Here is a 26,925-nt window from a genome sequence, read left to right on the forward strand (position 1 = left end):
TGGACAGTCACAGCCTGCCCCATTTAACAGTAACTTAGAAAATCCAATCACTCTTCGTACTGTTGTCACTATAGAAATTCTGCCATGTCATGATGTCCAAAGTGTGACTCATGTATAACCACACACAACATTTTCTCCACAGGATTCTTTTTTACCAAGTGTATGCATCAAAAAATGAATGCCTGCAGCCTAAAGACAGTGTAATTAGTATATACGTAAGCCATGAAGCTAGTGGGATGATAATAAGTAACATACCACGCATTTACTTTTCAATTGAACAAATTTATTCTACCATGGTTATCAAGCAATTATGCTGCAGTGCCAGCATGTCCTGTCACAGCACTATAAATCATAGCATACTCAGTCCGAGTGCGTTGGTATAAGATCGAGCAAAATAATGTCTAAAGAAAAAAAGAATGTTTTTCTTCAATTACGTGTGTATATATATGTTTTTTCCCTGACTTGCATGCAAATGTCAGAACTGTGGGCTTTGCTGCTACTATTAATTAGTGGTGTCACAAAATGGTAATACCCAGGAGGCAATTAAAACCTGTGGATGTCATCAGCATGAGGCGTTAGAATAGCAGAACGATCACCAGAAACCTTGCTATCTCCAGGTTCAGACCAACCCTCAGTTAGACATTTGCCACCACGAAACCACATGAATCCACCATGCTCTCAGCTGGCAGTCAAAGCCCAGCAAACAGTTCAGCTTTGCTGAAAAGCGCACTGAGCTTGAAACCTGGCTGAGCTTCTTGGGGCTGGGCTACAGCTTTGTGTGAAAACCACAAGGTGAAACCCATGGTAAAAACAGGGTGAAAGCCGGCTGTGGGTGTGCTGCTGTGCGAAGAACGATGTGAAACCCTGAGTGAAAACTGTGAGACAGCTGAAACGCGATGAACATCAGGAACGAGTAAAAGGTTTGCACAGCCCCCTGTGAATTCGATGCATTTAGAAAGCCCTACAACAGGAAAAACACAGCATACGCCTATAACGCTTTTTATTGAGCAGTTGCAGACCGCTGCTGATCTCAGGTTTTAATGCTCACGGTGTTTACCCCAAGCTAGAAGTGTGCACTGGGAAGGAGGAGCACGCAGACCTCAAGAACCCCTCCGTTTACTCGTGAAGGCGAAGACAAACCCCGGGTAAAACCAGGTTCGGCTCCTTGGCCCGACCTCTGCCCACAGAGCTGTCTCCAGCGGGGCCGCGCATGCCGTCAGAAGTCACTCGGGGTTCACAGCAACCCAAACCGGGGCGGGGAGGCCGCCACCTGCCCCGGGCGCAGGCCCGGGCAGCGCACCGACCACCGGCCCGCAGCTCGCTGCCAGCTCAGCACAGCACAGCACAGCACAGCCCGGCCCGGCCCGGCCCGGCCCGCTCCTCACAGCGGCACCCGCCCAGTCAAAGCAACTGACCCAACGCTGACATGTGGCGGACTCCTGAAGGGGCCGCGGCTCTGGCGCCTTAGCCCCGCCCCCATCGCCTTAGCTCCGCCCCGCAGCGGCAGCCCCTCCTCAGGTGAGGGCCGGCACCGCCCCGCGCCCAGGTCGGAGCCCGGAAGCCCTGAGGCCTTGGTGGCGGTGGGGCCATGGCGGGTGTGGAGCCGGGACTGGGGTGGCTGTCCCTGCTGCTGCTCCTCGTCTTCCCTATCCCGCCCGCCAGCTCGGCCCTGCGGCTGCTGCTGGGCGCCGCGCCGCCCTTTACCTGCTCCCAGCCGGTAAGCGCGGCGGAGTCGGGGGCGCAGGGAACTCGGCGACGCCGGCCGGTGGCGGGGCCGGGCCGGGCCGGCAAGCGGCGGCGCCGCCGGGCCGGGCAGGGTGCCGGCGGCGTGCCCGCGGTCTCGCAGCGAGCCGGGCCCGGTGGTAGGGCCGGGGAAGCGGGAGTTTCCCGTTTCCTGCGGTGTCTCGTGCAGCCAACGGCCGCTAACTGCCGTTGTGCCGGGAGGCGGGGGGGTGTCCCACGCGCGGCTGTCTCCGCGCGGCCCGGGGCCGGGACGGGGACGAGGAGCCGGCGGGCCGCAGTGTCGTAGCCGGGTGGGGGCGACCAGGAAGTTGAGATGAAGGAGCGGCTGCCCCGCCGGAGGGTCTGGGGGGTGCGGGGTCAGCGTGGTCTCACTCGCCCGGGAAAGGGCTCGTCAGGTGCGGAACCCCTGGCCCGGACCCGTTGCGCTCCTTCTCGAGCGGGGAGCAGCAAGGGGCTCTCGGGCAAGCGCCCCGCAGCTGCCTCATTCACAGATGTGGCCCCGGTCCGCAGACGGCCCCGGCGGGAAGAGCCTCGGGCAGGGAAGCTCTCCCTCGCGGGGCGAAGCTGGCGGCGAGCGCCGGTCGGAACCGGCGCCTGGAAGCGGCGGAACCGCCCGGGCAGGCAGCGGGGTGGCGGCGCAGGAGGTGACCGCGGACGGGTCCCCCCACCGAGCTCTCACAGCTGGCAATGGCTACCCTTGGCCCATCTGAGGTCGGTGGTGTTTACGGTCCTGCTGCTGACCTCATCCTTGTGTCACGCTGTGTTGCTCAGTTAAGGACCGTAACTTGTTTTTTGTACAGTTTAGAGGATTGGTTGTGGTTAATGTGGGCTGTATGTATCAAAACAACTGTACATAGTGCACAACTGCATTATAAACCAGAATTATAAATACCGCAGAATTAGCCTGGCTATGTGATGGCTGCCAGGAAATGCCTGTCACTAACATCTGCGAGGGGCCATAAACTGAGATTTGCTAAAACTGCCTGAAGTTACTGAGCAGGATGTGAGTCTTTGCTAATAGCTGACGTTGCCTAATGTCCTAAATGTTTTAACCTGTTTCTTGCAGCTGAGGGGTTTTTAGGAGGAAGCAGGGAGTCTCTGCTGAAGGAGTAGGTAAACACGCACTATGTGTAATTGAAATTTTGAAATGGCAGACTTTGTCTGCCTTTTCTCTCTGTGAAACCAATCAGAGAGGGTATAGATTGAGAGGTCCAGATCTGGTGTCTGTATAAAAAGTGAACTAACCAACCTCAGCTAACTTTGGCAGCCCAAAGTATGAACTCCTAGCTGGTGTGTGTATCTCTCTCTCTGGTGGTTTATTTTGGTTTTGGGGGATTTTTTTTTTGCTCCAAGACACATGTAAAATGTGTAGAAAGGGGAAGAGATCTGCTGCTTCTTTCTGTTAACAATAGTGGTGCATGCATAAATGGGATAATAGGCTGCTATCTTCTAAGCTAGAAAGTTTTGTATGTCATGATGCACTCTAGCAAAGGCAGCTAGTCAGATGTAGCTATAGACATGTAAACCAAAATATGTCCTTTGGGATGAAAGTTCTGTAATATTTTCCTGTATGTGTTTCCTATCCTTTGTCTATTCTGCCTCCTTTCTTATATTTGACCTTATACTTACCCCTGTTTTACCTGAATTCTGCTCTGCTACCTTCACTCCTATTTAAAAATACCCCAAGAAAGCAGTCCACTTCTGCAATTTTACTTTAGGCTGGGCATTGTAGAGTTACAAAATGTAAAATCTTAGCAAAGAGGAAAGAGGACATGACAATATTGATTAGGCATCTAACATAACTATGGCTATTGCAAACATTGTTAGTCAAACAGAGCTTAAGAATAATACATTAATAGAGTTTCTGTGAATCCGTGGATGCTAGGGCTTTAACTGGCTTTGTCTTCCTGGCTGTACCCCCTTTTTTTAGGGAATGTGGACCATAGTGACTCAGCGGTTCACCAACTTTCACTGAGGAAGTGAGTTGCCTCGCACTCTGGGTGTGCTCATAGATCAGTGAATGTGTAAGGCTGCCACTTTCACCTTTTGTTTCAATAAGCTATTTTCTAAAATGTAGAGAGACTTAAGAAAAATGAGTTGGCTTAAGCGATTGTGAAGCTGCTGACATGTATAGGAAAAGTACCATCAGCTGACAGTTGAAAATGGTTTCCCCATCCCTTTCTGTTGCACTGTTTTCAGAGGATGATTCAGTAGCCCTTCCAATGAGTGACTGTGGTGTGGTTCAAAAGGGAAGCTGTTGCTGAGCAGGGTTGGTGAGACCCACTTCCTTTTTCTAACCCACTTCACTCACGCTGCTGTTGCTGAGTTTCAGAGTAGGTCAGGGTGAGCAACGGCATTTTTTTCCAGCAAAACTCACATGTGGCAGAAGGTAAGTGTCATATCAGAATGGGTAGATGGCTGCAAATTGCGGAAGTAAAACTAAATGCTCATTAACAGCTCATCTCATTAAAATGCCAACAAATGCACTTAATGGGCCTTATTCACCACCACTCCAAACCTGCTCAGCTGTAAGGCTGAATAGCGCAGCTGCAAATCCAGTTGCTTCTAGTAACTATTATTTGAATGTCATCTGCAGGGAGGTGGGGTTCAAGTTTGGGTTTTTTTCCCCATGCACAGGGGAAAACATCCCACAGCTTAAATACCCATCCGTTTGTTCACCATCAAGTGTTTAATCGCTGTGTTCAGTCATTGGGCCATAACCGTTTGATGACAGGATGTGCCTCGATGTCCAAGGGAAATGCAGTGTTTATAACCCTGCCATCTTTAAGGGGCTGGATAAGTGTACCCGGTTTGGTCTCTGAAATCTATCTTGCTAGCTTGATGGATATTCAGTAAAAGTCACTGGAGAAGAATTGATGTAACATCTCTCATGAAGATTAGTTGTGGTGGTGCATGTGAGGAAGACTTTTCCTGGTCCTCCTTTACAAATATGTTCATTTTGCCTTTACTATTGACTGACTTCTCTCATTCCCCTCTGTGGCATCTTTTTGCTGTGTAGGATGTTACCATAAGCCATAGTCACGCTTAGTGCTGCTAAAATGTTTTTGGACTTCTTGGCACAAAAAGGATTAGTGATAAAAACTACCAAACTTCAGCATAACAAGAGTTAGTGATCAAAACTACCAAAATATAATAAAGCTTTAAAACTAATTTTTGTAAAGAAACTTCAGCTTTTGAGTTTGGATTTGTTTTTGCTGAGAATTTATATGAAGGCAAGAGAAAAACTTAGAAACTATAGAGAAAAATGCTTAAAAATCAAAACAATTTTGTAGAAGATGGTTATTTCCTACCAGCCTTAAACAAATCATCTTTCAGCAGTTATTCCTGTAACATGTTAATGTCCTATTGATCTCTGCTTTTTTTAACTAAGGAATCAGGAATGGGAAACTGCAGTAAACTTCAAATAGGCCAAGCCTCAGAAGATACATAGAATGGGTCACAGGTGAGAGGCAGATTTTGGAAAGCTGGAACCCTTCCCATTCAGCAGCCACTCTTTAAAGGAAAACTGGACTCTTGCCCAGCTCACAGCAGTTTCTTGCTAGTTCGCACAGCATCCTGCTGGGAAATTTTGGCCTCCTATTAATTCAATTGAATTATTATTACATGGTGCTGTTAATCAGTTTCCCATTTCTTTCAGATTCATATGATTCTCCACGGCATATGGTCTGTTTTTTTATGTCAAAAGCAAGAAAACTCTTGCGAAAAGGAGTGAAAGAAACAGTTGTTTAGCTTTCTGTGAAAATATGGCAAGTGAATGTGAAGAGTCGACTGTGCCTGTCCTCTTCTTGTGTTAGTAGTTTTGGGCATCACCTCACAATCATCTTGTTCTCATACTTATGCCTTCTGCATCTGTAGCTTTGCTTGTTGGGCCTGAAAGGCGATAGGAGGCTGGTGAGAAGATAACATCTTGCATTAAGCCGCTTCTTCTATAATAACATGCAGAGCATGTTGCCTGGCTTTGGGCTCCATCTTCAGCTTTTCTGCAGAGCTCTTCAGTTTTGTTCTTTCTCCCCCCATTTGTCCACTTGCCTGTTGTGTGTGGACTGACACACGTCTCAATTCTGTCAACGCTTCTTACACGCTTCTAGATTTATGTGGGCAAGCAGAAACAATCATCGCTGTAATTTTATTTCTATTGTATCATCTAAATTTGTGCTTGCTCAAGTAGGGAAACTAGGTTAAGCACTTCTGCTGACCGCAGGTTTGTTAATGCACTCTGAATGAGCCAATGCATCAGATAAGTTTTTGAGTTGGTTGGACCTTTGCAAGGGAAAACCAGCAAGTATTCCCCCTGGTGCTGAGAAGGTAGCCACTGCAAATCTGGAAGTAGTTGACTTATTTTACTGCAAAACTGACTTATCTTTTTCTTTAATTGCTTCCTGGCTTGTGGATGTAGTTCTCTGGAGTTACAGTTTTTTGGTACAAAAGTGTGCTCTCAGCTACAGCCCAGTCCAGTTCACCTGGGCAGTATCCAAAAAGGAGATGAGGGTTTTCATGGTGACTGCTTTCTAGGTATCTTTTGGGGTTGTTATCTCTCTACCTGCATTGTGGCTTTATCTTCTCCTTCTGTTATCTTATGGCAATAGCGAGGACTTTCTGGCTGGGTTCATTGTTCTTCTGGGCATTTTGCCCTGTTGAGTCATCCCTGTCATGCTTTGGGGACTGGGAATGGAGTGGACCAACAGCTGAGTTGGTGCAGGCTGCTGTGTGGTGGGAGAATCCTTACCCCCTCTTGCAGTAAACCTGCTAAATTCTTGACTAACTAGCAGCAGCTTAAAACACTCCAATGTAATCACTACACATTACCAGCTGTGGCAGTAACATTTTTTTAAACAGGCTAGTGTGGGGTAGGAAAAAAACATATGTAGGTTGCCCCTTGAAAATCCTGAGTAGGGTCGGGGAGTGGTAACACCAGAAAAACTATTGTTGTTTGTCCCTGTAGAAACACAGTATTGAAAGGTAAGAGATATCTTAATTGTCAAGTTTTATTTCTGAATCCTCATCAACTGACTGATGGTTCCTGATTAAGCTTTTGGGTTTTTAATGAATGCCAGAAAGGGCACAGCCTCATTGATGCTGGGAACATCATTGTGAACGCTTTACCTGGGACAACAGACCTGAAGGAAGAGAGAATCCATTTATCCATTGTGCTGGTTCAATATTCATATCGATCATAAAACAAAAAAGGGGAAATGCAGCACTTCCTCATTTAGCCACATCTTATCTACTAATAAACAGAAACACTAGCACTCAAATAAAAGCAGATGCTGCTCTTCAGACAAATAATGCCTTATAATTTATAGAAGGGCTTTATCATGATGCAATTTACAATAATTACTGATAACTGCAACAGCACAAGGACAAAATGACTGAATATTAAGTGATGGGCTTCAGTAGAAGTCATTAAATTACAAACAAAAAACCATGGTTAGTAGCCAGTTGGTTTTGTTGCCTGTTATGGGTTCTCCCCAGCCCCATGCAGCCGTTCACTCTCTCCCCCTCAGGGGGATGGGGAGAGAATGGAAGGGCAAAAGCAAGAAAACTTGTGCATTGAAATACAGTTTAATAGGTAAAGCAAAAGCTTTGTGCACAAGCAAAGCAAAATAAGGAATTGATTTCCATCAGCAGGTAGGTGTTTAGCCATCCCCAAATGCTGTAACTCCACATGTCCCTCCTTCCTCCTTCTTCCCCCCCCAGCCTTAATTGCTGAGCACATTGTCATATGGTCTTTGGTCAGGTGGGATCTGCTGTCCTGGCTGTGTCCCCTCCCAAATTCTAGTGCACCCCCAGCCTACCTGCCTGGGGGGAGCAGTGTAAGAAACATTAAAAGGCCTTGATACTGTGTAAGCACTGTTCAGTAGTAACTAAAACATCCCTGTGGTATCAACACTGTTTTGGTCACAAATCCAAAACACAGCACCATACCAGCTGCTGTAAAGAAAATTAACTCCATCCCAGCCCAAACCACTGCATCTACTTATGCAAGGGGCATTGTCAGGCTAAATAATTTACCTAAAAAATCTGATGATTAAGCATTTGAAGTGTTAGGAGTCATTTTTTTTCATAGCTTAACCTGCTTTTCCATACTGGTAGTTACAATTTATATTTTTCTCTTTTAATGTGTGATGGTTTAACCTTGGATGGATGCCGGGTGTCCACCAAGCTGCTTTATCACTCCTGTCTTCAGCAGGAAAGGGAGGGGAGAAAAATAAGAGTGGGGGTGGGGGGTGGAACGACACAGACCAAACTCATGGGTCAAGCTAAAGGCAGTTTAATAAAGTAAAAGCTAAAGGCTGCGTGCAGAAGCAAAGCAAAACCAAAAGATTTATTCTCTACTTCTCATCAGCAGGCAATGTCCAGCCACTTTCCGGGAAGTAGGGCTTCAGTATGCATAGCAGTTGCTCTGGAAGACAAATGTTGTAAATAATGAATGCTCCCCACTTCCTTCCCCTTTACTCTCAACATGTGATTGCTAAGCAGATGTCGTAGAGTATGGAATATCCCTTTGGTCAGTTTGGGTCAGCTGTCCTGGCTGTGTCCCCTCCCAAGATTTTGGTGACAGGGGGAGAAACATTGGAGCCTTGGTGCTGTGCCAGCACTGCTCAGTAATAGCCAAAACCCTGGTGTGTTATCAACACCTTGCTAGCTACCGATGCACAGCACTATGAGGGCTGCTATAGGGAAAATTAACTTCATCTCAGCTGGACCCAATACACAATGATTGTAGTTTAGCTAGTTTTGGTTTGGTTTAATCAGCATTTACTTGCTGGGGTTTTTGCCATTATCAAAAGATTTAGGTTGCAGATGCTATGTGAGAGCGTTCTGGGGTGGGAGGGGAAGGAAACCTGATTTGGGAGGTACAAAGTTGTAACAGCATTTCTATTAGCTATACTTGTAACCAGTTTTTATTAAGTCTGACAGGATCTAAATACTCAATGGAGGATTTGTCTGCAATAACAAGGTGCAGTATAATTGTGAAAGTACAGTTCAGACTAAATTGGTATTTCTATTCAAATTATCAAGTTGATTCCTCTCACGGTGGCAGGTTTGACCTTTGGAGCACAACAAAAATAGTGAAAAGTACCTCTTACATGTTGTTACACATTGACATTAAGTTCATAGATTTATTTTGCTCTTGGTTATGTTAGAGCCCCTCTGCCCCATGCAGGGCACTGCTATGCAGCTCTTGGCACCATTTGTCCCAAGAGTCCATCTAACAAGACCCTGTTTGGGAGTTTCCAGAGTTGTTAGTGCTGCAACCTAGCAGTGAGGTTGGGGATCCCGCTGTGAGTTGAAAACCTCAAGAAGATCCAGAGCAGAGATAAGGGAGAAGGCAGGTGATTTCTGCAGGTGAGCTGGTAACATCTGTGGGACAGGGGAGAGAGGAAGAGAACAGAGTGGGAGAGCGGTGAGGAAAAGTTAAGTGTGTCACTGTTTATCCTCCTTCCCTTCTCATTTATAAAACAAACTTTGATGTGAAAAGTAATCAGAACATTTGTTCGGACTGTGGGATGTTGCCTTAGCCCTAACTTAGGGAACCAAAGATGATTTCATTTTGAAAAATATAAAGTTGCTAGCTGGCTGGTAGGAAAACAATGCTTCACCAAAGTTCAGGTCTCAGGCAGTGTTGCATAGATTTGTGTATATTTAGAAGTTCAGGGTGGCCAATGAGGCAGATTCCTTCCTTTGAACTGATCGAAATGTTTCCTAAATGATAATAAAGTTGGTCAATATTACTCAACTTGGGTATTGCACTGAATCTTTTTCAATATACCTATATATTGGATACATTTGTAGTACTGCTTATTGGAGTGTGGATGTGTTCCTTGTGAAGGGTGTCTGAAGACTGGATTTATACCTGTGTATTGTTTTGACTTGTGTAACAAAAGCCTGGAAGAGATTTTCAGGCTTTATTTTTTTTTATAAGCATGAGGATTTTAACACCAAATCTGCCTGCTTTCACTCAAGTTTTGTAGGAGCCACCTGAAATGTGGGTGTTAATGCCGGAAGTATTTTTTCCCCACAGTCAGCGGTACTCTGCTCCTGTTTAAAATCATTTGTTCAGCATAGCTTGTACGATACCAAATTTAACCAATTGTTTATACTTTGTATTTCCTTCAAATAATAAGAAGCTTATTAATTGATGTGATGTTTTGTTTTCACTAGGACTTCTTCAAAGGCAGGATGTAGTTCTGGCTTATTACAAGCAGACAAAAGCCAGCAGTGAAAGAGCAGTGCCCACCTTCCTCCTCAGGCCTCACGGTTTGTTTCCAGCCTCTCCCTTACATGCAGGAGCAGAGAGGCAGAAGGGCAGACGATCTGGTTCACAGCTGATCTCCCTTCCTGCCCTCAGTCGGTTTCAGGCTGTCGCCAGGTGCCCACATGGTCGCTGGTGCCAGCACAGGGCAGGCTGCAGTGTGGGGGGGGTATGTGAAGGGAGGTTTAGGGCTGTGCCTCTGGCAGTGATGCTGTCTAATGTCAAGTTGGTGTCTGTGAAACTTTAGCTTTCTGTGCCACACTGGAGGGCGTATTCGCTACCAAAAAGGCACAGCTGGGCTTTTTCAAGCACCTGTCCCTAAAAATGGAAATGCAACCTTGGATAGCCATGGCTATACTGCATTAATAAGCTAAGCCCCAAATACACTTGGAGTTGACCTTAACAAGTTGCAGAGAGGTTTAAAAACCCCTCTTTCTTGCCTCCTCCACTGAAATTAATTATATTGTGGCAACAATGTGGCACTAATATCCACCTTTATATGTCAAGGCATAGGAAACAAGTGAGAGGAAGCCTAGCCCTCAGCTTGATTTACTAAGTGAAAACTTCAGACTTCGTTGTCACTAGGATTTTGATCACATTAACCAAGCAAGCTTACGTGCTTTTTCCTGGCGAACATGGGGTCTTCCAGTATAAACAAAACATACCTGGGGGAAACCAGGGAGAGCCCACATAGCTTCTGGCTGCTGCTTTATGTTCAGGACATCTTTATCCTTAATATGAAAGAGTCTAATTCCGATTAATTTTTTTTTCTTTGTGGGTTGCCTCTCAAATATATTTCTAGCAAATAAAATCACCGTATCCTACTTTCAAGCCTGGCACTTAGTAAATGTTGTCTTTTCCCTTCCCTATTTTTTACATGGCATCAGGAAAAGGACCAGCTGTAGCTGATGTAGCCTTCCTGTTCAGGGGATGCCCTGCAGCAGGCAGGATGGAACCCAGTACTTCAATGGCAAGCCTAGGTGCAGAGGGCTGGTGTTTCCAGTCAGATGGGCTTAGTCCTTACAGGCATTACAAGCATGATCACTGCTGGGTAGCAGTAACTTAAAGCAACAGTGTTTAAAAAACATATGCATCTACTACTTCAGTCTTTTGTGTCACACTGGTTTCTATTTTCAGTCCTGGATTTTGGAAGGTTTTTACTATCATCTTGCAGTTTTGCCTCTCTTCAATTTCTTTCCATTATTGCGACTACTGCTGTCACATAGGTGGTTCAGATGTGCACAGGTTTCATGCCCAGTGTTCCTTGGTTTTGTGATTAAAATCTTTGTGCAATGTTTCCTGATAGTTAATTCTTCCAGTTTGTATGCGTCGCTATTCACTGAATTGTTTTCTTCCTGCCACCAAGCAGAAGCAACTTACTGTCAATCCAGTTTTTATTCCAAGAGTAATATTCTTGTTTCTTTCCCCCACAGGATTTAAACTGCCTCGTAAGAAATAGTAAGTAATTTTTTTCTTCATTGTGATTTTTCTCATCAGATCATGCTTTTTTTTTTTTAAACTGGGTTCATAGAGCAAATTCTTCCTGCTAGAATCAGAGAGGTGCAAAGTGAAGCACTGCAGTCGTACCTTGCTTTGGCAGTTTTCAGTTTGATCCATAATCAGATCCAGCTAAAAGAGGAATGGGAAGTTAAGTCTTTTTCAGGATTTGGGAGTGGGGTGCGTGGAACACAACCCAACTTGCTTAGTTTCTGTTTAAAGCTGGGATGGTAAATTTTTAAAGAAATGGGAATTTTAAGAGAAGTTTGTCCGTAAATGTTCATTACAAGCTATTATATCTATGGTAGTGCTTGATGAAAAATTAATGTATGAACTAGAATAAAAAAGGGACATAAAGGGTTGCTGCTGAGAGCAATGATGTAAATTATTTGACATAAAGTCCAAGGAATTAACTCGATGATCATAAAGGTCTTTTCTAAATGATTTCATGATTCTATGAATTGGAAAAGGAAACCAGACTTACTGTAAGTCCCACTGAACACATATATTGGACATACCAGGTGTAAGGGTCAAGTCTTAGCAATGACATGCATCTGAAACACTTTAGTATAATTATAGGTAATGTTCTTAAAAAAAAAAAGAGAATGTTGTGCATTTGTCCATTTGGTACACAGAGGCATCTGGACGGTGCTGCAGAACTCCTTGGACTCTCTTTGCAATTGTTGTTTTGAGCAGGCTCATTTCTGCTTCAGTGCCCAACCCTGTATTGTAGTGGCACAGGTATTTTTGTAGCCATGCTTGGCATGCTGGATCAGGGAGATGACTATGCTGAAAATAACCAGATTTTAAACTTTTTTGGCAGGAGAGGGATTGGGTGGGATCAAATTGGATCATATTTCCCACTGGCAGCCAGCCATTGGAATACAGCTTGACAACACAGCTAAGCCAAACTGCAGCTCCACCATTAAAATGCTGCCTTATTTGAATATTTGGTTTAAATTCTGCCTTATGGTTCTTGTTATGTTTTTCTGCTGTAGGGGAAAGATTTTTTTTTTTTTTTTTTTAGTGCTTAGTACACTCTTTTCTGAAAGGTACTTTAATCTTACCAGGTTTTCTGTAGATATTTTTTGGCAGAATGAGCATTTGAGAATTGTCTAATTACTTCCTAAGCTTAAAACCATGCTGTCACAGAAGGGTTAGTGCCCACTTTCCACTATTCTCATCATTGACCCAGCAAAAAAGACCAAAAGTGTACTTTGGTGGGCCTGACTGTGTGTTGTGTGATAGCAAAGCGCTGCGGGAAGGTGCTGCTCCCAGCTGTGTCCGTGCAGTGACCAGCTGAGCGCTCCCACTGCTTCCCCGGCGCAGTGCTGACGGCGGAGGGCCTGCAGGCTGAGCTGCCTCCTTGAGCTCTGCCTGATGAAGTAGCCTGCCAAGGAAAAGGGGAAATCTTAGCTTGACGGGTCATTTTTATGAACCAAATCATTACAAAGCCCCATGACTGTTTGAACTCGTGCAAGGGAGTAGGTGGAAAATGGAGCTAAGGAACAACCTTTCATTAGCAGCTTGGATTTCTGTCAACTGAAACTGGTAGCAAAACATGTTTTGCTTTTGTGTTGTTCAACCTACAAATTTATTCTCTTGCTCTTCATTGTTCTCTTTTCAATATTACAGTGGTTTAGTGTGGATGCAACAAGTAGCTAAAGAATATCATACCAATCTCTCCAAAGCCCATACCATTGGTTTACCTTTTTTATTTTTTGATATATTCAGTGATCATGCTAGCCTGTTCATATGATTCATAGATTGCATGACACAGCTCATGTTCAGTAGTTTTTCTGCTAGTTTTTCAGCAGTGCTGTTATAAATAAATACTGTTATAAATTCTCATTTTGTAAATATGGCCTACAGTATGTGTGCTTAGATGTATATTACAGTGTCAAGAAGTGTTTTGTCTGAATGGGTCCAGTATACAAAGTGACTGATATTTGTTTTAATTGACAGTTCTGCCTTCCCCTCCCCCCAAGTCTGACAATTGTCATATACTCTATCATCAGTTATTTTATATTTACTTCTAGATTGTTGATTTTTTTTTAGAAAAATGCATAGCATTGGGTCTGTGCTCATCCCCACAGAGCTATTTAAAACATTCAAACAGTAATGATTTCCTTTGCAACTCCTCCTTGATTTGTCAGCCTAGTTCTTCCTGTGTTTGTGCTTCACTGATATTCAGCAGAGCTATTTTTAATATGCTCTAAGTCAAATGTCTTATAAAAGTCTAAGTAGATCATGTCTGTCTAATGCCTGTCATACCTGATTTCATTTTCTGATGAGATTACAGGACCAGTTTTCCCTAACACTGTATCAACTAACTTAAATTATATTTTTATGTCCAGAGAGCTCATTAATTTAGGAAAGGCATAACAAGCAGTTGTTGGAAGCTAAATTCAGATGTATATTCAAATTAGAAGAAAGACATTTTTTAAACAGAAAGTAATTAACTATTGGAACAATTTCCGTGGGTATTTGACAAACTTCTTATCATTGGAAGGCTGGAAATTAGTACTAGTCATCTGACGTAAGTCTGTCTCAGCAGCAAGGTGTGGACTTGCTACAGGAGATATTGAGTAAACTTACTTGACCTGTTTAGCCTAACTACATTGATTGTGATAATTACCAATGGATTTTAAGGAAAAGAGGAAGTTTGTTACTAGAATGAGTGAGTTCAGAAAATTACAGGCAATTTATAAAGTACTTGCATATCGAAAACTGCCTTTCTGAACTGCGAAGCAGCCTGTCACCCAGTTTTGCCCTCTTGAGTAACCCTGACCCAAAGAGCAGACTGTAATTGCAATTAAGCAGACCTTCCTTGGCCCCACTCTGAATGGTGCTTTCCATTTGCTGGACAGGTACCTGCATGGAGGCAAGCTGGCTGCAGGTTCCCACGTGGACTCCTTCTGCTCCAAGCAGTCTTCATGTCTCTTCTGACGTTTTCCATCAGATGGATGGAAAGCTGCTCCCTGTGCTTCGGATAGAATGGAAAGTGGCGACCGATGGTAAGTGGTGGTTGTTTAATGTGAACATGGAGCAGAGGAATTAAGTGTGATCTAGTAAGGATAGGGAGAAGAATTATTACTAGAAGTTTTTCACTGATCTAGTTGTGAAAGCAGACCTTTGAAATTTGGGGATTTGGCTGCTTCATTTTCTTTTGGGCAATGTTTTTTGATTTTTCTTGATGACTGAATCGCACCTTTGGGTGTGCTGGGTCTTCAAGAGTGTTAGGTGTTTCCACTACTATGGGATAATAACATTTAAAGTGGGAAAAGCAGATAAAAATGGAATCAAGTGGCCCACACCTTTACCACAGTAGTGAGGGGAGAAAGGAGGTTTGCACTGCAAGCATTTTTAAGGCGTAGTAATGACTGCAACAGTCTTGTGCAGAGGAATTACATCTGTGAACGCAACAAATGAGAATTAATTTGAGAGAGCACAAATAAGTTATGTGCTGTTCTTCCCATTTTGGGTAATCTAGTCCTTGTAACTTAAGTTTTGTATATGTACACGTGTCTTGATAAAGGAATAATTGTCTCATTGCTGGAGCCTAAATGAGTACCAGTAAGTCAAGTTTTCTCACTCTCCAAATATCTTTCTTTGTATATGATGTTTCCCTTGCATGCTCTTGTCCATGGTTTTGCATTGATTCAAGAGAGACTTAAACAAATTCATTTCTTCCTTCTGCAGGGCCTGTGTCTGAGGGCTGTGTAGAGTTATTATCTCAGTATAGCTATAATAGTTTAGAAGCAAGTGTGACTCAGGTAATGCAGTCATTTTGCAACCTCTGCACGTGCAGATGACAGGAAAAGACATCTCTCTCTTTCCCTGTGCCTGCAGCTAGCATCCAGTATCTCCGAGGGGCAGAGCTGGCTGTGATGCAAGTGAACAGCAATCAACAGATCTGTGCCCAGTTTGACTTTCAGAACAACTTGCCACTTCAGGTCCGTCCGGATGGAGGCCGGGTGAGTGCCAAGGGGTCTAAACTACTTTTTTTTCTAGTGTATGGGTTTGTTTCTGTTTGCACTCTCATACAGCAAAGTTATTTATTAAAAAGTACAGGCTGGTTAGAAGAGTTGATGAAACAATCAAGATATTGGGCTTGAGACCTCCTGTCATTTCCAGTTTGTTTTAGGCTTGTGTGTACCTGTGTACAAGCTGCTTGTGTCTCTTGGTTTCTCTTTCACTCTTCCCATCCTTCAGGTTTTAAGAATTGTTGCTCTCAGTGCCTAGCACATGTCATCATTCTGGATGTTGCTTAAAGTAAATAATTGTAGGAGTTTAGCATTCTGCTTGACAGCATGACATATATATAGCCTTTTTAACCCTTCCTTTTACTTCCACTTCTTTCTTGGTACTCTCTTGCTGTGGAGGAAAGCACCAACCTTGGGGGTGGCCCTTCAGCTTACACTCAGTCTAGGAAACTCATCAGAAAAATGTTGAGCGTCCACAGCTCCCTTTATGAACAATAGGAATCTGGAGTTTGTTGCTTAGCACGCAGAATTTGGCCATAGTTAGTTTACTGTCTGGAGTGCCTCTCCCAGAATTTGCACAGCGTTGCTGTTGTGGAAAACAGTACAGATTTAAGAAAATATGTATGGAATGGCCAGGTACAGAACTATATATGTATAAGTGCAATTCTAAATACCTAGCACTTGCACAGCACTGCAAGATTCATATTAGACTAAAATGTCAGTCTCAAAAATGCCTATTTTAGCCTAATCTCCTTTCAGTTCAGAATGAAATTTAGTGGTAACTCCAACACAGTTGTTTGGCATAAGACTGTTGTATCAGCTCAAAGATCCCAAGAAATAACTGTATTTTTATCATTCCAAACAGAAGATTTTGGGACGGACCAATGGACTGATACATTTAATACACTTGAGTTCCATATTTTTATAGTCAAGCTTCAGAAAAAGGATCATATGGGATGAGGGAACACAGTGGAACAGGGCCAAGTCAGCTGTTGGTTTCAGTGCCTTTATAAAACAACATTCTCATTTTAAGACCTTGTGAATGTGTCTTGTTTTCAGTGGAATTTCACTTTTGACCGTTTTGAAGTGGAACCTGGCCAGACTTACCAGGTGACTGTCTACCATCTGCCCAAACTGGGTGTACATGGAGACTACAACTGCAAGTCTACATCTCTCTCAGTGCCCGGTAAGAGATGCTCTAGTTCTCTTAGGCCTTGAGCTTAGGACCGTGATGGTTTGTGGACCTGTGAGTTGGGATTTTTCCAGACAGATCCATGAACTGTTAGCAACTTTGGCAGTAGGGCAGCATTAATATAAAAGCCTGTTGTCCTTTCTGAATGTTGCTGTGTTGCTGTTTACAAAGTCCATGGTGCTAGCCTTATGTACAATACCCTTGTGGTATATATATCCAAAATGCATGTATCATTTGTGCTACAAGTCACCATCCTTGTTTCTGGGATCCTGTGTCCAGAAGTTAGTCAAATCTCTGCTTGGAATAAGGTGCATGTGGAGGGACTAGTCCGTGAAGGACAGACCCTTTGGTTCTGGCTGACTGTAGTTCCTACATGGAAGATACTGCTATAAAAAATTTTATATGCTCTCTAGAAAGCTGGACAAAGCCACGGACTGTGGCTCCTGATTTTTGAGAAGTTGCATTTGTAGCTTGTCAAGAATTCTGCTATAGCTATTGCTAAAGAGAAATTCATAGTTAAACCTGAAAACTAGTATAGGTGCCCCTCTGAGGGGCTGTTTTGAAGGTAAGTTACATCTCCTGGATTTTGTTGTTGAAATGTTCATCAGTGGAGCCGACACAAAGGTATTTAATCTACATGAATGGGGCTGTAGAGTAATCCTTCATACTGTCTGCAGCCTATCACTGCTGCTTTTACTTAATTTGAAATCTTTTGAAGTTGCCCCTCTGCTTGAGGAAACTGGAAGTACAGGCCAGAATTTCCAAATTGGAAGGAGTAAAGTTTGGCTTCTATTAAATCTTAGACATGTGAAGTTTGATTTCAAAGGCACAGTTGGGCATAATTTACCAAGACACTTGATACAGCTGAGTGTCTGACCCTTTCCTTGTGCTTGTGAAAATTTTCTTATAACTAAAAAGAATTTTTGTTGTTGTTGTCCCTGAAGATGCTAAGCATCTGCAGTGCCCTCTGGCTGCACTGACTAGTTTATAAATATTTGGCACTCAATACAGAGCTTGAAAACTAGTTCATAATTTTCTTCTTAACTTCCTTAGAGTTGTCAACATGACTTTGTAGTTATAAAATGGCAAAGTATGTGGTGTGTCAGTAAATGTGAGCTGGAAAAGGAGAGGGGACACTTGGTTTTCAGCCCTCTTATCCTTTCTTATACCTGGTCACTCTAAGAACTTCATGGCTTTTATCCTCCACTGTTCTTAACAAACCTAATGCATTGTGTCAAGTTCAGCAGTTGCAGGGAGCTTTGCTGATGAGCGCTTACATGTGAATTATAGGAGCACTGTAACTTTTCCAACTTTGAAAGTTGGAAATTTAAGATATGCAATATTTTATTTCAACTCTTTAAGCAGTGATTTGATACTTTTCCTTTGTCCAAACCCTGGAGGAGAGACGTAGTTTAGGCTGAGACTTGTAAATCCCAAAGTGCTAAATGTTGAATATGTAACTCTGGATTTGACTCTGAAGAAAGTCCCAAAGAGCAGGGCCAATCTGCTACATGAAGCAAATAGAACTGTAAATGTGGAGGAGTGTTTTGGAATCAAGAAAGATTCTAGCCTCCCAGTTTTCCTGGGGCAGAATGCTTTTGGAGGAATCTATCGCTGTGGTGCGCTCAAGGTCCAGAGATCAATATGAAGTTTTAATTCCACTATGACCCTCTCTGCACAAGTCTTACATTAGCAGAGGTTGTCAAATATTACTGTTTATAATAACTATTGTATGTTTTCAGTCTTTTCTTATTAATTATCTCTGTTCTGGGGGAAAAAAACCACACCAATTAAAAAAAAAAAAACAACACCCCACCATAACATCAGTGGAGGGGCTAGTTTATATACTGGAAACCAATACTATTCTGCTGCAGAATTTTGCTACCACTTTGGAACAAAGGTCTCTGCTCATCAAGGAGGGCTTGATTAGGTGTCTGGCTTCTGGTAAGAAAATGAGTGGTTTTCCTAAATGGAAATACAATGTTTCTGACTAGTCACTGATGGTCTTTCTTGCAGACTGCAAGGACTCTCTGATGAAAAGAACCATCCCATGTATAAAGACAGGTAAAAATTTTTCTGTTTGAGTCATGTAGACATGGGTGCTCTGTTGAAATATTTCTGACTGTTGAGAAACATGGGAATATCTGTACTACTTCCAGGCAGCTTGTGGGAGCCCAGGATCCAAGGTAAAAGTCTAGATGATACAACTCTGCTTGTGAGCTTTAACCCATGGATGGAGTCAGCCCGATACCAAATTCATGTGGCCAGTTTCCTGCATGAGAAGAAGTGTAAAATGATCACACGTGATTTCACTGAGGTAATTACCCTCCTAAACAATACCCTCTGTGGTAGTTTAGACAAACATTTCTTTAACAGTTGCTAAAGGAGGACTTGGAGTCATGATGCAGGAGATGTAACAAATGCACTTGAACAGCAATTTTCAAGGAATTATCTTCACAGATTTTTAGTTGCCTTTGGAAAGAGGACCATTATTTCAGGAATTTGATGGGTAAAAGATCAAAAAGAGATTTTATAATGCATGGAACAGTCTGTAAGCATCTGCAAAGAAAACAGAAATTTGATATTTGATTATCTGGGCTTTATTACCTTTGTAAAGCCAATGTCTGGGGGATGAGACTAAACAAATCAACAAAAATTGAGGTGCAGAGTTTCAGTAAATCATTGAAGTAGTTTATCAAATGTGATGGCAGGCAGGGGTGTTAATTACATTTTTTTTTTAGATCAAGAATTTAATGGCTTTGTGACAGATATTTCAATCAAACTGAGAATCAATTCCTGTAGGTCTTGCAGCCTGTGTTGAGAAGCTCAAAGATCCAGAGTGTCTTCTGATGTAAGAAATGTTTCCCTTCAGGCAACTGAGGGAGGAGAAATGCTGAATATTTGATACCAGTCCCCACCCTTCCTTGGGGGAGGGCAGATATATTGGCATTGTTTGTTTGATCTTTCCATTCCTTCCACCCTTAAAACCCTTCGTACTGCATGCACTGATATGTATTAAGTTATTACTGTATTTCCCTGGTAGATGGGCAATATACCTCATTTTGGATTATGTATCTGTTAATCATTGTAAAGAATATATTTAGATTATTATTATATTGATTACAAACAGCAGGTAACCAGGGCAATTTATTTTTCTGTTTTAGTGTTAGAAGCAGCAGTGTTGACAGCTGTTGTTAATTAAATGAGGAAGCTTGTTAATGTTTACACATTAAATAACTGAAGACGTTTACATTGTTAAGAAACTGTAAGTTTAAGTTAGCACATTTGAAATTATGCAAGGGTCATCTTTAATTGCTTCCTGTTACCTGTGTAACCTTAGCCTGCTGTCTTAATTGTATTACCATGTCTGTCACACAGGACACCTGCAGCGATGGTGGCCAGACCACTTATCCATTTTGTTCTCTGTGGGCTTCTTGTTCCAAGAAAAAAAAAATTCTGCTTCTTTGGACCATTCCATATTCTCATGTCAACTCCTTTTCTTTTTTTCGTGCTTTCATTCCATTTTAGTCCTTCTCTTATAACTTGCATCTGATTTCTGCAGGGTGGACTACAACAGCAAGTGAATGTCACAATAAAAATAGAGAAGAGTATAAGAGCTTGCTGCAGCTACAGAGTACAGGTAGGATCTCACTTGTCCCTGTGTTCTTCCTTCACCAAGGCAGCAATGAGCAGCTTAGGAGTGTTACAGGGTTTTGCACAGTGTTTTGTTCTGAGATTTGCTAACCCCTCATTACCTGTATCAGGGAAACAATGATTATGGCTAAAAGAACAACTTTTTTTATATAGGCATTCTCTGTAGACAGCTACTTTTCCTTAGTTACAGAGTTGCCCAATGACAGACTATGGAGTGGGAATGGCAGGTGTGCGACCTCAGGAGCTCGCTGCTGTCTTAACGTATAGTGTAGGAATTCTTGATTAATCTTGTTTTCTGAAGTGAAATGGGAATTCTGTGTCCCTGTGCTAAAATACGGGGAATGTTGAGGCGGGGGAAAGTAAAGTGGGGAACAAAATTGCTTTTAAGAATAACTTATGTTTTCTGAATTTATTTCAACTGCAGATTCAGCCATTCTTTGCAAACTGTGGCACAGACTGTCTGAGACACTCTGCTTTCATCCCGTGTTCACCAGCTCCAAGTGAGAACTGCTTTTCTGTAAACTAGATTCCCATTGTCTTACAGATAAGAGCTGAATTTTTAATGTAACTCTTGTCTTTTGCAGGTACAGACCCATCAGGTAAGAAGTTCTTCCAATACTCTGAAACTTTTTTTGCTCCTCTTTTCCTGCCATATAGAATAACAAATTATCCTCCCTGGGAGTGACCCGATGGGCAGGAAATGTCCCCTTGTAACATTGAATTCAGAATGAATTGTGTTAAGAGTTACTTCACCATGATTTAACAAGGCAAGTATTTGTATGCAGCGTGAACCTTAAAGAGCAATTTTTTTAGAGATACTTCACTTGCATAAAATTCTTCAAGAAACAGTTTTGACAAGAAGAGTCTTAATATAAAATACTTTCTGTCACTTTGCTCAGTGTTAAAAAATTTGCATAATATAAAACAGCTTTTGGAGAGAATAGCTTGCATATATTCATTTTTATGAATGTCAAGATAAATCATGTGCATAATGATTTGACATCTCTTTTTTTGGCTGCAACAACACCTCTAAGGAGCTAGTTTGCCCAAGATTTAAAAACACCTGTAGACTGAAAAAAGAATACATCACCCACAATGGTGATATTTTTTTTTTTTCCAAGATAGATTACATGAACAGGCAGGACATGGGCAGCATGCCTGTCAAAGCTGGATAAACACTGCTATTTAGAGAAAGGTTGTTGATCTGTGTTGTCAGTGTGCTGCACATATGGTTTTTTGTGGAGCAAGTTTATGGTATAGAGCATCATGAAAGCAGGAATTCATTTTGAGAAGTGACTGTGGTATGTTGTAAGGGGGAAGTGCTGGACTACCTGTGGTTTTGGGCAGAGCCAAGGTCCTTCTCTGTTGGCCCCTGCTGCTCAAGAAACCTCTGTTCTTTGGTGAAACTCTATTTGTGTAAAGCAATGTCTGAGCACTATTTTTGTACTGCAGGTGATATGATTATATGGCTTTATTGGTGTATCACTGGCATCTGTGTGTTACTGGTTGGATCAATCATAGCAGGTGTGATTTGTATGACCAAAAAACGAGCAGGTAAGACTCATACCAGCTAGGAAGAAAAGATTCAATGCTAAAAACTGTATTTTTCCTGCTTCTGTACCTGTTCCTATTGCTGTTTTCTTCCTTGCTGTTCTGATGTCTTGCCACTGAGATAATGCCTATGTAACCACCTTCTTCTGTTTCACATCATAGGACTTGTAACATCCTAATACCATCCACCTAGTTAAGCAAAGTCTTCCACACATTATGCTGTCTGATACTCCATTTTCATAGCACTTCAGAGATTGTGAGGGGAAAAAGTAACTCTGTAGTTCAACCCTTTGTTTCCTGCGGATTGCTACAGATATCTTTTTCCATTTATTTTTCTCCTGCATTGCATATGAGTTTTGCAGGACAGAAGCTTCCTGTTTGTCCAGACTGTAGTCTTTCCCCTGTCCCCCAAGTTTCTACAAAATTCATTTTTATACTATTTTGAGCTTAAATAATGTTTTTCAATTAAGATAGAAGAAGAAAAACAGGACACACAGATTGGTATTGAGCGGGCTGGAAAATTGGGTACTTAGAGACCAATTCCTAGTCTTTTGTGTTGCAACCATGAGGCAGTTATCACAGGGAAACTGCAACTCACTGGGGTTTTTAGTGGGCTGGGGTTTTTTTGCTTGAGAGGAATAATTGGAAATCTTTTGGAAAAATTCTTAACATTAAACTTATACATAAGATGTAGCTAGTGACATTTTAGTTGCCTCTTCAGAGAAGCCTCTTAAGAAAAAGCTATCTTTAAAAAAGCCTCTTCCCCTTAAGGAGGGGTAGCAGAACAACTGAGGGTTCTGTACTTCTTGAGACTGGTCAGATCTGGGGAAGATGGAGAAAATTGGTTTTGAGTGCATTTCCTCTCATCTCAGAGGAAAAATGTAGCAAAGTACATAGTGAAATTGGCTGTAGAAGAGTCTTTATTCATTTAGTATATTTTTTTATTAGGCTTTTCCCTCCCCATGGTTTTATCCCTGCACAGTTAAAAGATTACTTTTTGTTGAACCTAATCTTTGAAAGGTGTTGTCATTTCAAGGGTTTAATCTTATTTCGTGTTTTTAGAACTGATAGTGACTTTCTCTCTCTTCCAGGATACTGGCGAGGGAAACGCAGCCACAATGATCTGCAGACTGGTAAGATGTCCTGCCTATGTTTTATCAAGCATGTGTAATGCATTCTGAAAGTCTCACACAGTTGTCCAGAAGGGCCTCTCGTAGGCTCTACTATTCTGTAGGTGCTTCTCAAAACCAAAAGGTAGCCTTAGGATCTTCCTGTTTAGCTAAAAGAAACTTTGTATGTGGAATTTGGAATGCTGTATTTGCCAGATGGGAGATGATTGTTTTGTGAAGTGGTGAGGCTTTTGACCCAGCTGAGGCTGTACTGGCAAAAGAATCTTTGTTAATCATCTAAACCATAGCGATAGGAGATTGTTCTGGGGTGGGTGTACTCAGCTTTCCAGCAGAGAATACAGCTACATTTGCAAGCCTCTTGAAGCTGGTGTATTACTTTTGTGTGGTGAAATTCCATGAACCATCCAGGCATTCTTATAAATCACAGCTCCACTGTCTGGACTTTTGTATTAAATTTCTGCACTGAGATGTTGTCTGCGTATGTTGCCAAAATAGCTTCAAAACTGGTAGCTGCTAGAACTTTTTGTTAATATTCTCCAATGTTGATTGCGGCTGGCTTGCACCATTACAACTTCAGGAATGTGGCTGGGACAAATATTTTTCTGTCTTTCAGCAACACCATATACTGACCTTCCTCTGCCACCCCTGAAGCCCCGAAAGGTTTGGATTGTGTACTCCGCTGATCACCTGCTGTATGTGGATGTGGTGCTGAAGTTTGCAGAGTTTCTGATGACAGTCTGTGGCACTGCGGTAGCCTTAGATCTGCTAGAAGATCATCAGATCTCAGAGTTAGGGCCGTTACCCTGGCTTACTCGACAGAAGAAGGAAATGGAAGACCTGTCTTCAAAGATCATCATCTTATGTTCACGGGGCACCCAGGCCAAATGGCAGGCCATGCTTGGGAGTGAGCCTGTGTGTCTCAAGCAAGATCAGCAAAAGCCAATGGGAGACCTGTTCACCCCAGCCTTGAATTTGATCCTGCCAGATTTCAAGAAGCCAGCCTGTTTTGGAATGTACATAGTCTGTTATTTTGAGGGGATAAGTAGTGAGAGAGATATACCTGATCTGTTCAACGTCACATCCAGGTACCAACTGATGGACAAGTTTGAGGATATTTATTTTCGGATTCAGGACTTGGAGAAGTTTGAACCTGGGCGCATCCATCGAATCCGGGAAATCACAGCTGAAAATTACATTGATACCCCTAGTGGGAGGAAATTGAAAGAGGCAGTACAAAAGTTCAAGAACTGGCAGATGGAGCATCCAGACTGGTTTGAGAGTGAAACCATCTGCTTGGATAATGATGAAGAGTTGCAGTCCCTAAACAGAGAGAGCCAGATGGATTCATTGCTAAGTGAACCAGGTGGAATTGTGAAACACCAGCTGTACCTATGGGAGCCTGACCCGAACTGCTGTTATGTCATCAATCTCCACATGCATGAAGGTGAAAGTAGAGGCTGTAAACTGCAACCTCAACTTAATCTGTGTGGGGATCTGACTTCTCAGACTGTGGTCCTTCCTATGGATGAGGCTCCTCTAGTTCAGGTAGTGGAGCCAGTCTCTTCCATGGAAGATAGAAATATACTTGGTCATCATGTGCTGAGTAATGAGGACTACATGGAAGGAGTTCCTCTTCTGGAGATGAGCTTTCCAATGAGGAATAACGTCATCCTCCACAATGACTCTGAGGTTTCAGCAATAGATGACCAGAGTCCTGCAAACGTCTCAGGTGAACTGAGACACCATCTGAATGGACTCATGTACTCTCTTTATCAGCAGAGCGTCATTCCATCAGAGCCATCTCTCTGCCAAGAGGAGGCTGACAGGCAACACCAGTTGGTGTTTGATGACCAATGCAAAGACCAAAGACAGTCAGTGCAGTCAGACCAGGGCTACATCTCTAGATGTTCTCCTCTGCCTCCTGATGACCTTGTGGAGGAGGAGGAGGAAGAGGAGAAGGACGATCAGGAAAAACAGATGGTCTGCCATGAACTCCCTCCAGAGGTCTTGAACAGTCTAAAGAGCCTCCAGCAGCAGCTGCTTTTCCAGGACATTCAACGGAGCTCTGACTGGGGCTATCCAGCTGAGGTGATGGACGCTGGCCAATCTCTGGAGGACAGTTAGGCTCTCTCTGGGACCTGTTCCATTTAAAATACAGGGATGGAAGGTGGTACCATGCACAGTGCTGAAACCGCATTTCCAACACCAACCTTGTCCTTGTATTATAAATGACTTACTGGTGCTTGAAAACCAGTAATAGGAGGAAGGGGGAAAAAGGGATAATGGACCAAAAAATGGGATTCAGGCTGTTTATACAATTATAAGAAGAATCTGGGGCTGAATACAGAATTACTGAATCAGGGGAATCTGGTGTATTCTGTAATGCACTGCTGCAGTGCTGTTTGCTTCTGGACATCTTAGCACCAGGAAGACTTGAACTGAAGATGTAGAAAGTGACACACAGTTGCAGAAATGAAAGACTGTTTTGGAGGGGAGGGGAAAGTGTAGCTTCAGATGCTGTTTTAGAGTGGAGATTATAACCGTGTTAGGGGAGGCTGAGCTAAAATGAGCATAAGATGCACTTATGTGGGTATAAATTCAAGCACATGTAGTTCAGGTTAAACATTGTTAAATGCTTAACAGACTAAGGGGTTCATCTTCCAGAAGCAGTGATGGTAACTATATAAATTCCGATATTTTTAAAAGATTGGGCTTGATGCACTAGAAAAAATTGCTCCCTGCAAGTGATTGCGTATTGGCCCGTGTAGCACTGACTGGGTAGTGGGCTAGTCGAGGCTGGCGTTTACCCTATTTGTTATCATGGTTTCTGTAGTCCAGCCCACTGGATAACAGCTTGTAAGATGTAGATACATCCAGGCCTTTCTCCTTTGTTCACGCAAACTTGTCATCTTCCTGTCCTTCTAAGTTTACTTGTCAAAAAAAACCCTTAAGATAACTTTATTTCAGCTTTTTTAAAAATCTGTTATCTCAGAAGATAATCTGTTCTTTTGACTTGCTACCAATGTTGTATTATGTATGTTTTATAATTTTATGTGTTTAAAACTTGTAGTTTGTTCCTTAAATTAAAAAACAAGAATACTTTTTGAATATATTTACTTAAATACTTTTATGTCCTCAATTCTGCCTAACTCCTTATGCTAGTGTTTCTTATAGAAATCTGAGGCAAAACTGAGCACCAGAACTGAACTGGCTGACAAATGCCAAAGTCATTCCTGCAAAGTGTTGCAGCTGTATCCAGTTGAGCTGGAAGCAGCTGAGGGCCCTCATGTGTGGGAAGTGCATCCTTCAAAATGGGTTTTAGAGAAGGCAAATGATTGTCATTTCTGCACAGGGCTGCTCAGTGAGGCAGGACTGTTAAGACAGCCTGCCTTCTCTGCAGCCGGATGCCTAGAAAGACTAACAAAGGGATGGTCCCTGCATAGATCCACTCTGAATGCTGGGTGCCACCTTCGTTTCCTGTCTGTATGGGACCTATGACCCAACAGGAGCTACGCAAGAGGCAGCTGTGATTTCAGTGCTTCTCCAGTAAGAACCCATTTCTCAGATTATGTGAATAATTGTCATCTTGATGATCTCACTCCTTAAAGTTTCTTTTATCTTGCAGCAATTAACATGCAAATCTGATATTTTTTTCTCCCATGAGCCTTTTTCAAGTGGTATGAATTCCTATAAATCATTTAAATAGGAAGCTCAGAAGTGTCATCTGGATTTTCTTGCCTTAGTCATTCCCTTCTCAAATAACTCCCTTGGTGTTATAGCTTTTAGAATTAGCTTTCGCTTATAAGAAGTCTGTCTGAGGGGAAAATTCCAGACACTATTTTAGCAATCCAACATAAGGAAATCAAGTAACTTCAAGGCATCTGTTTGTCCCTG

The 26,925-nt window shown here is 42.6% G+C and overlaps 1 protein-coding gene across 2 annotated transcripts; it reads left to right on the top strand.

Annotated features, from left to right (window-relative positions):
* Positions 1 to 1,432: 1,432 nt before the first annotated feature.
* On the top strand, positions 1,433 to 26,141 carry IL17RA (interleukin 17 receptor A). Of its 2 annotated transcripts, XM_054839073.1 has the most exons (13): positions 1,434 to 1,717; positions 11,455 to 11,479; positions 14,389 to 14,535; positions 15,371 to 15,495; positions 16,564 to 16,690; positions 18,713 to 18,760; positions 18,856 to 19,013; positions 20,259 to 20,336; positions 20,775 to 20,850; positions 20,935 to 20,949; positions 21,803 to 21,904; positions 22,993 to 23,034; positions 23,645 to 26,141. In XM_054839073.1, exons 1-13 carry the CDS (start codon positions 1,589 to 1,591, stop codon positions 25,153 to 25,155), a joined length of 2,583 nt encoding a protein of 860 aa, XP_054695048.1. In that variant the 5' UTR covers positions 1,434 to 1,588; the 3' UTR covers positions 25,156 to 26,141. The 2 variants fall into 2 exon arrangements, with proteins under 2 accessions (XP_054695058.1, XP_054695048.1); XM_054839083.1 differs by lacking the exon at positions 20,935 to 20,949 and having other exon boundaries at positions 1,433 to 1,717; positions 20,775 to 20,860; positions 21,798 to 21,904; positions 23,645 to 26,135.
* Positions 26,142 to 26,925: the final 784 nt, after the last annotated feature.

The sequence above is a fragment of the Grus americana genome, chromosome 1, assembly GCF_028858705.1.
Source record: "Grus americana isolate bGruAme1 chromosome 1, bGruAme1.mat, whole genome shotgun sequence".
Taxonomy (NCBI): Eukaryota; Metazoa; Chordata; class Aves; order Gruiformes; family Gruidae; genus Grus; species Grus americana.

Bases quoted from the DNA above. Each gene is read 5' to 3' on its own strand.
- IL17RA (XM_054839083.1), top strand. From the start codon at position 1,589: ATGGCGGGTGTGGAGCCGGGACTGGGGTGGCTGTCCCTGCTGCTGCTC. The intron at 11,480-14,388 runs GTAAGTAATTTT...TTTGCTGGACAG, and splicing joins AAACTGCCTCGTAAGAAATA to GTACCTGCATGGAGGCAAGC. The intron at 14,536-15,370 runs GTAAGTGGTGGT...CTGTGCCTGCAG, and splicing joins ATGGAAAGTGGCGACCGATG to CTAGCATCCAGTATCTCCGA.